The 11,463-nt window shown below is 39.8% G+C and overlaps 2 protein-coding genes across 3 annotated transcripts in view; both read right to left on the bottom strand.

Moving 5' to 3' along the window:
* CFLAR (CASP8 and FADD like apoptosis regulator) overlaps nucleotides 1-1,083 on the bottom strand; it is a 32,384-nt gene extending 31,301 nt beyond the window's left edge. For both annotated transcript variants that reach the window (XM_063318000.1, XM_063317998.1), the window contains exon 1: nucleotides 996-1,083. The gene's annotated coding sequence lies outside the window, so the exon portion shown is untranslated. The remainder of the gene's footprint in view (nucleotides 1-995) is intronic.
* Nucleotides 1,084-7,480: 6,397 nt separating this feature from the next.
* NDUFB3 (NADH:ubiquinone oxidoreductase subunit B3) lies at nucleotides 7,481-9,208 on the bottom strand. Its single transcript, XM_063318001.1, has 2 exons — nucleotides 9,046-9,208; nucleotides 7,481-7,724 (listed from the first exon to the last, which is right to left on the bottom strand). Exons 1-2 carry the CDS (start codon nucleotides 9,165-9,167, stop codon nucleotides 7,568-7,570), a joined length of 279 nt encoding a protein of 92 aa, XP_063174071.1. The 5' UTR covers nucleotides 9,168-9,208; the 3' UTR covers nucleotides 7,481-7,567.
* Between the last annotated feature and the right edge of the window lie 2,255 nt (nucleotides 9,209-11,463).

Genomic DNA, 11,463 nt, shown 5'->3' on the forward strand with positions numbered 1-11,463 from the left:
TGGGGGAGCTGGGGATGTTGACGACTGACAGGAAGCTCTGGCGTGGGCTGGTCCATGAAGTCACGAAGAGTCAGAAGCGACTAAACAACAACAACAACAAACTTCCTGGAGTGGTCGGTGAAGTCACCAGCGAAGCTCTGCCCCAAGAGTTGTTTTCCTTCTATAATCTTACACAGGCGCTTATAATCAATGAAATATAGACTGTTAAATGTGTAAGGCTGAGCTTCTGAGTAAGCACAAGAATAGGACCGGACTGCTACGCGGACCCACAAAAGAGGAAAAAATGCTTCCCGAGGCCGTCGGGAAGAAGAACTGGAAGCGAAATGGTTCTTTCACTCTCGACCACCGCCTCAGAGCTGCTTTGAGGTTTTAAAGCGAAACAAAACAGGTGATCGGGCCCTGCATTCTTCCCTCTTTAGACCAAGTCAGAATACACGCCTAGCATTCCCGGAACATAAAATGCCCTGGGCGTTCGGAGGAGGAGGACGGAACAAAAGCCTCCCTCTCCGCCACTACAATAGCTTTTGTTTGCGCAGGGTTAAGGTCGCCTTTTTTCGCCGCTTCTCGAAGGCAAAGGCAACCTTATGTACTTTTACTCATTATTAAGTCCCTGTGTTCAGCGGAGCCCGCTCTCAGCCAAGCGGAAACGGGCTAGTCCAGCCACAGCCTTCCAGCGCTGCTCGCTTGGGACGACACCGTAGCATTAAGACGGCAGCTCCGAGTCGCACCCTTACTGAATTCAGCGGCGCTGACTTCGGAGAAACTGGCATCGATTGCGCGGATCGGGCACCCGTTTCTTTTTCAGGCAGAGATGCGCGCGCAACTTGATTTACAGGTCTCCTGAAGAAGAGTCAGAGCTAGCCCGGATTTTAGTCGCATGGCCGCCTCCGAGAAAATGCCCGGTCCTTTCACTTCTCTTCTCCGAGTACGGTGGCGAACGTGCCAGCCCACAGACGCCCCATTCCCCACCCGGCTTCTCAGCCAGCTCTACTCACAGCCCGAGCGCCCTCTCCGCTGTGCCCTTCACCTCCTCAATATGGCAGCCTCGGCGTTTCGGAAAGGGCCGTCGCCCAGTTGCACGCACTCAATCCTGAACGTAACTTTCGGTTTGGGAGCCGCCCAGCTTAAATGCCTCGGCGCGCAGTTCCTTTGTAGACCTGAACGGCGAGTGAGTAAATGCGGTGGATCACGTCGATCACAACACGAGAGCCCTCTGAGGGCTTTTTTTTTTTGAGCGGGGAAAAGATATAATTGTATTTGTAATTACGATCTGCGTTGAAGTTTGTTGTTAGTAGTGAGCCCCATGTTCTACAACCGGAATATATGAACATGCTGCTTTATATCTGATAACTCCAGAGCAGTGTTTCTCAACCTGGGCCACTTGAAGATGTGTGGGCTTCAACTCCCAGAATTCCCCAGTCAGCCTGCTGAGAATGGGGAATTCTGGGAGTTGAAGTCCACACATTGAGAGGCCCAGGTTGAGAAACACTGCTCTATACCTTTCAGTTTGGGAGAGGTTCAGATAAGACCAAGCCAAGCTTATCATCACAGACCCCAGTGTGATGTCCTAAAGAGAAGCCTTAGCTATTTCTTCAGAAGATGTGTCTCCTGCTTGTGCATATGTTCTGCTTTTTCTATTACATATCCACAGAAGTTAACACCCTACTTAAAATGTCATTATGGTGTTGGAAGAAATTAAGATCTCTCCCTGCCCCCCATATTGTCTTCCCCCAGAACACTGTCTTCTGCAATATTGCCTTCTCCTTGAGCAAGATAAAAGGTTAAAAGTTATAGAATAGAATGGCTTCTATGCAAAAGGGGATGCCAGGGATTAAAATGTAAAAGGAAGCCCAACTGTTTACACAAAGGATTCCCTTCCAATTTAATCAGAAACCCTGGAAAACAAAAGGTCACTCATTCACAGAATTTAGCAGAGCCCAAGCCACAGCCCAGCAGGGAACCCAGATCATCAGAACAGAAACACAAATGGCAGGGCACATGACCACAGAGCGCCTCCTCTCCGAAATCTGGTAAACTACACTTCTCTCAGGTTCCTAGGGGGCGGGAACACCTTTGCATAGCAACAGCCAAGCTCCCCTACATAAGGGCTGGTGGGGAAATACATGTGTGGCCACTTTCCAACCAGCATACTCTGTACAGTAGAACAATTACCCCTCTGCTCAAGCAATTTCCTGCATTTCTTCATTCATGGCTCAGGACAAACCCTTGGTAAGATTTCCTTCCAACAATGGAATACTTGTATCCCAAACAAACTCCATCTTAAACAGATAGATATTTAAAAAAAAAAAGTAAAAGTCACAATGTAATTTATGAAATGTGCTGTAATAATATTGATACTTAGAGATAGGTGCCATTTAATTCTGTGATTTTTAAATTAATTTTAGATGTTTTGTTACTATAAAGTTTTTGCATTACATTACACTACACATTGTACCTTCTATATTAAGCAGTCTTATTTTAAGCCTTTAAAATTTTCTATATGTCATAATGGGCATTCATTTTCTCAGTTATGAAACATAAAATTCTGCCAATCCCATAAAACAACAGTTCCCCAATTTCCTTTTTTAAAGATTTGAATTTTAGAGACTTACTCAAGCAGGACGATAACCAAATTTTAATTTTATCAAACAATTTTTCAAAAAAAAAGATCCAGATATTTCCATTGTTAATTTTTGTGGTAATTATTTCTGATGGCACAGCTTTTAATGCATAGTAAACTGTTAACAAAAGATTGTGAACCACCTGCGAAACAAATTTTGGCTGTTGATTATAATGTAAAACATGTTTCAGATAAAAACTAGCATAGGAATTCTGCTAAAAAGAAAAAAGAAAAAAAGCAAAACTAGCTTTTACCTGTTTTATTTTGCTCCACCCTAGCAGTTTGAAATTTGAAAGCCTTGTTATTACCTCACTGTTGCTCAAAAACAGTTTTGGAATTATGTTCACCAAATTCTCTCAACACTATGTTACTGATGCTGATTGTAAAATATTCACATAAATTAGAAATCCTCACAGAAGCAGGTGTGAGAATCAGCATTTTCATGTTTTTTCCTTTTCAAATTCTTGGCTGAATATGACCTAGGTTTGAGTATATTTCATAAGTCAATTTATCTCTAGTTTCAGTGTTTGGCAACAGTAGATCTAGCAGCTAATGGGGAAAAAAACCTTGAAAATCATAAGAGAGATACAATTGCATATAGTAAAAAGGTTAGAAATTGATTTTGGTAAGATCATGGTAATCAACAAAGAGTTACAAAAATGGCTTTAAGAAGCTTATCATCTTATCAGGTGAATTTAGATATTTACCTAATTTGAAAAGTTTTAACATCAATTTGAGAAAAAGTATAATCTGCCCTAAATCAAAATAGATATTATGTAATGGCAACAGCTGATACAAATCTGCTTAAAATGATCTGATCCAGGTGCCTGATGGATCTGGGTGCTGTTCTGAATATACCTGGGCATGTTACCTTATTTGTTCCCCCTTCTTCCTGTTTGCCTCCATTGGCTCTATTTTGCAGACACCCCAATACAAGTAGTCCTCACTTACCAATCACAATCTGGACCAGCAACTCAATCGCTAAGCAATGTGTTCATAAAATGAAAAGTCATGTGACCACACCTGACTTATGATGTCAATTTTCCAGTTCCGGCTGCAGTTGTTAAGCAAATCACTGCTGGTTGTTAAGCTAGATATGATATGACTGTGACTTCCTGCCGGCTTCCTGGTTGACTTTGCTCGTCAGAAGTTGGCTGTTAAGGTCGCAAATGGTGATTACATGACCACAAGATGCTGCAACCATTATAGATGTGCACCAGTTGCCAAGCACCTGAATCGGAATCACGTGATTGCAGGGACACTGCGATGGCTGCAACTTCAAAGACTGGTCATAAGTCTCCTTGTTCAGTGCCGTCATAACTTCTAATGGTCACTGAACTAGTCAGTAAGTGAGGACTACCTGTACTTTGGTCAAGGCTAGGAGGCCAAAGATAAAGACCTAAGGGGGACCTTTTCAAGCAGGCATGACCTAAGGTTGTTCAAACATTATTTCATGTTAGATTGTGAATTTTAGCAAGATAGTGGCACTTCTGAGGGAAGGATATTTGCATTAGGTGGGGTAACTCCTTCTGACTAATAAGCAAATATTTTTTAGTAATCTTCATTCTTGCCTGGAGGAAAAGCCATTAATCAAACCAAACAATGAACAATATTATAGATATCCTCACATCCATCCATCTTTCTTCCTTTCTACAAACATTTTCTTACTGTCTTACTTCAAATGACTCAAAATGCTTTACAGAATAATAAGAATAAAACTATCAAGTAATTACAAAAGCAGGTTCATCAGTTGCACCAAAAGCGTTTGGGAACAATATGGTCAAAAGGCTTTGCAAAAGGCAAGTAAGGTATGGGTTGCAACCATTCAGCATTTATGCTCTTCTTTTATCGATCAATGTGTTTGTATTTAGTTTCATACTAGGATTTTTTTCCCCCCTAACTACAAATTTTCTTTACCCTTTCCATATTTCCTATCTGTCTCTCGGGTTTGGCCTGTCTCTGCCCTCCTCTTCCTTGATGCTTCCTTATTAGTAAGATACTCAAGCATTGGAAATTGATCGGGCTGATCAACTACTAATCAATCACAGTATAGCCCAAGTAGAAACTAGTTTTGATGCTTTATGGTGGAAAATATTCTTGGCAACAGCCCTGTTGCGGTTTACCCCATTGTACAGTAATCCTAGTTAGCCATGCAAATGAATGACAATAGGATGGGACAACTTTGACCTTACTGCATGATGCCCATGTCTCACCAGCAAAGGTAACTGCCAGGAAGATTTCACATATGTTGCATAAAGATAGCCTAGAGCTGAAAGGAGAAGCTGCATGTCAGTTTGGCAAAAGCACTGGGGTATCCTTTTCATTATTAAAACTCAGGCAAGAGACTCCCACCAGAGATGTGCACTTCTGCCAGCATTGGTTTCTTTTAATTTGCTAAATCCCCACCCACCCACCCACCCAAAATATAAAAATGGCCCTCTACCACTCAGCAAGTCAGAAGAAAATCAATTCCTGCTCCGTTGGGCAACTGCTATTTCTCTCCCCCTTTTTGTTGTTATCGTCAGGCTCCCTTCTTTTGGTTTGCCTGCCGTTAGAAGTTTCTACACGCAGTAACTGCATTCCCGGAGAACCAACCCGTTAGCTTCACATTCCTTTGCCTCAGGCATTTAGCCAAGAACGCTTTGCTGCTGCTGCTAAGGCACCTGCTTTAATGAACTGCTGAGATCATTAAAGTGGGGGGGGGGGAACTCAGGACTGAGAAAGAGCCTGTTGGCGAGACAAGGAAGAGGGATGAGATCAGAGGAGGGAAAGAATAATTTTGAATGTCTTGGCGCCAAATCCTCACTTGGAGCTTTGGCTACTATCCTGTGTTAATCGGATCCTCAATAAAGAATTCTTTAAACTTCCTGATGGATTGTCTGGAGAATTTCTAAGTTGGGATCTTGGTACTGGGATCGTCACAGTTATCCAAAAGAAGCTAAACCACTTTATATCATACCATCCAGCAAAGACTGCTTGGAAACAGACTTTTTTCTCCCAGTTTTTCTCCCTTGATGAAAAATCTGAGCCACATTTTTTTCTTTTTCAAAATTAAGATGTACCCCATAATATGCTCAAGAACTCCATCCAGTCTGAAAATATGGCCACGTTACATTTCTTCATTACAACTTCTGTTGTAACAAGAAGACTCAACACTTCTCCTTTGCTGTGGCAGATTTGAAAGTTGCATCTTTGTTTTATTTTTCTGCTCTCTCCATAGCTACACCATTCAATCCCTTGCTTCCCCTACATTTCTTTGAACTTTTCTCTCTCATTGAATGCATTACATTCCCCCATAGCTTACCACTTGTAACTACAGTTAGTCCCCAGGTTAAGAACGAGTTCCCTTCCCAAGATCTGTCCTTAAGTCAAATTTGTATGTAAGCCAGAACAGTATTATTATATAATACTGTATAAGTAGCATTGCGTAATAAACTCAAAGCATTGTGTATTTAACTTGAATCATTGTGTATGTAACTTGAATTTTGCTACAGTAGTCTCTGTTTTTAATTATGGGTTGTCCTGGGGCATTCTTAACCCGGGGACTACCTACTGAATACCAAAGGAGTGTTTGATTGCCTTGAATGCAATGACTATCAATTATTATTTAGTTATTTATTGAGCCAGTTTGGTGTAGTAGTTAAGGCATCAGGCTAGAAACCAGGAGATGACGAGTTCTAGTCCTGCCTTAGGTACAAGGTCAGCTGGGGGACCTTGGGCCAGTCACTTTCTCTCAGCCCTAGGAAGGAGGCAATGGGAAACCACTTCTGAAAAACCTTGCCAAGAAAACTGCAGGGATTTGTCCAGGCAGTCTCCAAGAATCGGACACAATTGAACAGATTTTTTTAAAAAGTTATTATTTTGGACTTCCAGAAAACCTAAGCCAATTTGATAACCTATAGTATTCAAGGTCCTGATGGAATTAGTACTGAAGGAGGCCACAGTTCTTAACAGGCAATATCTCACATCATTGGTTGGCACATTTGTCCATGCCCAGCTAATCTGTTGAATATGGAGACAGCCTGGGCAGTTGACACTATTGCTTCTAAACATCCTCTTTACTCTCTCAGAGCCAAATTGGACTGTTGGTTCCTAGGGAAGAGAGAGCGATGGTGGATGGGATGTCAACTGGAGTACAAGCAGAACTGTTGGGCCAGATCTGATAATGTAGTGAGGCCCATGTGAACTCTGTTACAGAGCAGGGATTCTTTCTCCCTCCTATGCAACATCCCTACCAAGATGCTGGAGGGAGGGAGCTAAAACCCCAACCCTAAGTGGCTGTGAGGAATTTTAATTCTTTTCAGACATCATCAGTTGGATCCATTCTGACTTGTACTCCAGCTGCCTGGCTTCTATCTATAGAGGTTGCCTGCCAACAGGTAGATTTTAATGTGCTGGACTTGGCAGTGGGAATATCTGTACTTAAATCATGCTTCTGGTCTGGATCAAATTGCCTTCTCTCAACCTCAACTTACTTCATGGGGGTGTTAATGGGGTAAAACTGTGGGAGGGCAGATCTAGCCACATCCATATATTTCACTCTAAATTTTTAGAAAAAAGGATATGATACAAATGCAAATTTTAATAATAGTTATGACATCCTTTTGTCATAACAAGTGATGGGCATGATGCATGAGAGTCATTATGTTTAACTCGGGGTCATAGGTGGTCTCCTAGCTGTCTGAACAGAACAGAAAAATATTGGGATAAAAATAACCAAATAGCAGACAAAAATAACCAAATGGGAGGCCTATTGTGCTTTTCTACAATCTCTCCATTTTCTTTAGTAATAATCAGCTGTTTTGATGTATGTCTACCCTTCCTCACATAATGGTGGTGGAAAGTGAGACTACACAGACATTCTTCTTGAAGAACTTTAATGTGCTCCATTCTGCGAGCAGTCAGACTATACTACTGATTCAGAACTTAGAAGAGACAAACACATCTTCAGTGATGTCCATTATCTTTTCCTGGAGGGAAAAATGTATATTCAACTGCAAGCGCTACTACAAAGGCGGCAAACCCCCATTTGAATCCTTTGGTGGCTACGTCCAGGAAAGTGGGTGGTTTTGCAAATCCACCTGTGAATCTCCATGCTTCATTGCTGAGAAAAAACAGACATAAGATGAAAAATTACCCAATTTTGCAACTTCACTTTTTAGCCCACAGTTTAAATTCCACATAGTATTTTCAATACAGAATTAAATATCCCTAAAAATTAAGTAAATTATTCAGATTTTCTATCTAGATTCACCATCACCCAGCCAAAAAGCCTCTCCAGAAGTTAAATGACTACTGGGACAACATGGGATGGAGTATGTGTTGACAGATGAGGGAAGGATAATTGCCCCTAATACCCTTGCATCTTACAATAAACTATATTCAAAGAAAAAATATACAGGATTCCTTATTCCCCTCTAAAAGCAATTACCTCTTTCCCCATGTTCTCTAAAACCTGATGCTATTACTTATAGCTTGGGGCCTCTAATCAGAATCCTCATAGCTGTATTCACAAGCCTTCATATAATTTTCCATGAAGGCTTGTGAATATAAATGTCCATATACTTCATGCTGTGATCACTGATCCACTTAATAGAGCCACTTAATGAGGCAGCTATTGAAAAAAAACATGTTTTGAAGCTACTATGAATATTTTGCAGACAGTTTATTCCTTTACTAGACATTCACTTCAAATGTTTTCGGCTGGAATTTAATCTTCATAGAACTAAAATAGTTGCATAAGAAATGGGATTTATGAAATCACCATAATTTAGGCAACAACTAAAATTCTCATATCCCAACTACTATCACCTTCTTTCAATGAATGAGTACTTCATCTATTATGAAAGTCATACCCTCCTGAAAGGTCATGTGTATAGATAGGGTCAATCAAAGTATCTCCATTCAAAAGCAAATGTTTTTCAAGAGCACCAGGTGCCATTTTTGGTTGAGTTGCATTTCATAAAGATAGCAATGAAAAAACTATCTGAAAGTTAATGTTCTCATGAGAAAATCTGTCAGTAAGCAATTTAAAGGATAATATATTTTCTAGCAGAGTCTTAGCAAAAATAAATTTTATGTTGAATTTAAATTGAATATTCTTCAAAATATGCACTGTACAAGTTTAGGCAAACACTTCTTTAATTTACAGATGAGTTTTCTGAAGAACTGTATCGGCTTCATATAGGGAAATTTAGTTCCTATGTGCAATAATGTCCTCATAAATCTTAGTTATCAGCTTTTACATTTCTATTCTAAACTTTCAGAGTCAAGCTACTTGGTATTTCCTAATATAGGACAAAAAGTGGTTGGAAAACATGATGCTTAATGGCCTATCTGAAATGGGAACTTTGTTTGTTGTTTCACAAAATGTGTTTTGTGGCTGACTTGAACAAAGGAAGGATTACATTTATGCCAAATCTTACCGAAGCCATGGATCCTTGAGACCAAGCTTAGCCAACCTTTCCTGGACATTTTGCAAGGGGGTACCTTCTATTTTCCATTGCCTATAATCAGGAAGCTCGCCGTTCCCATGATCATGGCCCATATTCCTTAGAAAAGATTTGTAAAAGTAAACCTCACAAAATGTATAGTGCTTTCTTATTTAGAATATTGCAAAATCAGCATTGTGGAGTCCTTGGTGCTTTCTGATCTTGGCTGTTTGCTTGCAGACGTTTCATTACCCAATGGTAACATCATCAGTGCAAGTGAGGGTGGGTTTGCTGGTGTTGTTTTCTGCTTGATTGTTTGCCTGGTGGTAATCCCTGCTTGTCTGGGTGTTGGCTGCTGGAGGGGAAGTGTTCTGGTCTTTTTGTTTCCTTCTTAGCTTTTGTTGTCTCTTTTGAATGGTGTGTAAATATGGTTTATTTCTATGTGTCTATTGATGGCTGATATGCTAAGAAGGAAACAAAAAGACCAGAACACTTCCCCTCCAGCAGCCAACACCCAGACAAGCAGGGATTACCACCAGGCAAACAATCAAGCAGAAAACAACACCATAATCAAGGAACTACCCAGGAGAAAACGACACCTCCACCAACACTGGCAGGGCAAGCTACTGCATATACACAGGGAGAAAACCCCACCCTCACTCGCACTGATGATGTTACCTAGTTGGGTAATGACACGTCTGCAAGCAAACGACCAAGCTCAGAGAGCATCAAGGACTCCACAGTTCAACCCTGAGCTACAAATATACTGTTCTATTGAAAATAAACATTCTCCATCATGTAAATGGGAAATGTACTGTCCAAATTCCTGTGGCCCAGAAAAACTGCCATGCCACATTAAAAGAATCATAATTATATGTTGTAGTTATAACAGTAAGGCAACTTTGTCTAATGGAGTCTAAGAAAGATTGGAAACTGACATACTGTTTTATTTTACCCTAATAAGTAAAAGGGAAAAAATGCTCTATTTCCACTAGCTATATGCAACAATTTAATTCTGTTAATAGCCTCCAGTAAACGGACAGGCAAAGTAATATTGCTTCTGTTTCTACCTTTTTTTTGCAGGCACAGTTTTTTATTCATATCATCTGATTAATTTGTCAGAGCCAATTTATATAATTAATGCAGTTATTTCTTCATTGAAAATAACTGCATTAATTATATAAAGAGTTTTTTGTTTTTGGAAAAATACTTTCCCCACAGGCAATCAATCAATCAATATCCCTTGTTAAAGTCACTGACCAGAATTTTATACAGTTCCATGACAAGAATCACTAGGCATAAAGAGAAGTGAAATAAAAATTATTAAACAAATTCTACATTAAGCTAAAACAAGCAAAATATTAAATAGGTGCAAATACTATAAGACTAAATATACTAAGAGGAATGTAAAATGCCTACTAAAACATTCAAATGCTGTACTCACTACTGTAACCTAGTTTATCAACTCTGTTGCAATTACAGATGAATACTGTAAAAGAAAAAAAACACTAGTTCCTATCTCTCTACAGTTTTTGCTCCTCCCTGCACTGACACCATATCTGGCATGTTGCCAACCAAATTTTGCTTCTTGCCACATAATTTTGGAGTCTTCATCTGCAAGCATACAGCTGATGTAAAAATTGGCTGACGCACCCTGAACTTTTTTTTAATTATTATTATGGAGGCTATCACTGATCTTGGATAGCTCTGTAAAGGAGAAAGTACAAAGGAACACAAGAAAAAATTGTAATGCACCTCCTCCACAAAAGCAGGGTCTCTTTTTGAGGACGGTTTTTTGTATCTGCCTTCCAGAACTGTTGAAAGGAATATAATGATCTTGTTTTATTGCAATTTTACTACACCTGGTGCTTCCTGAAGAAGAGGGATAAAGATCAAAATTCTGTCTTTAGTCTTACTCAAGAAGAATCCCTAAACAAAAATATTCATGCTCAGTTTACATTTTGATTAATTTTCAAGAAAGAAAGTCCATTATCTCATTCCTTCTTATTTATATTCTGTGGAGCAACCACTGTGAGTTCATGTCATTATTTTTCACAATTTTACTTAATATGAGGAATCAAGAAGGAAAGAGCCATAGTGACAAAAGGCCACATTTAATTTTGTGGGTCTGTGAGCCACAAGTGGCAGGATAACAATGTAAAGCAATAGGATCACATCATGCACCTGGATGGGGGTAGATTTTTCTGTTCTGTTTTATTTTTTAAGAACCTGTTGGACGGGGGGAGAACACTTGTATTATGCTACTCTAAAACAATTGTTTATTATATTTTCCACTTTAAAATGTTGGGAGATGTCACTTGATTGGTGAAAAGAGATTCTTACCACTACAGTTAATAATGGCAATGGTATAGGAGGAAACAACATGGAGTATGCACCATCTGAGGCTTCCTG

The sequence above is a fragment of the Candoia aspera genome, chromosome 1, assembly GCF_035149785.1.
Source record: "Candoia aspera isolate rCanAsp1 chromosome 1, rCanAsp1.hap2, whole genome shotgun sequence".
Taxonomy (NCBI): Eukaryota; Metazoa; Chordata; class Lepidosauria; order Squamata; family Boidae; genus Candoia; species Candoia aspera.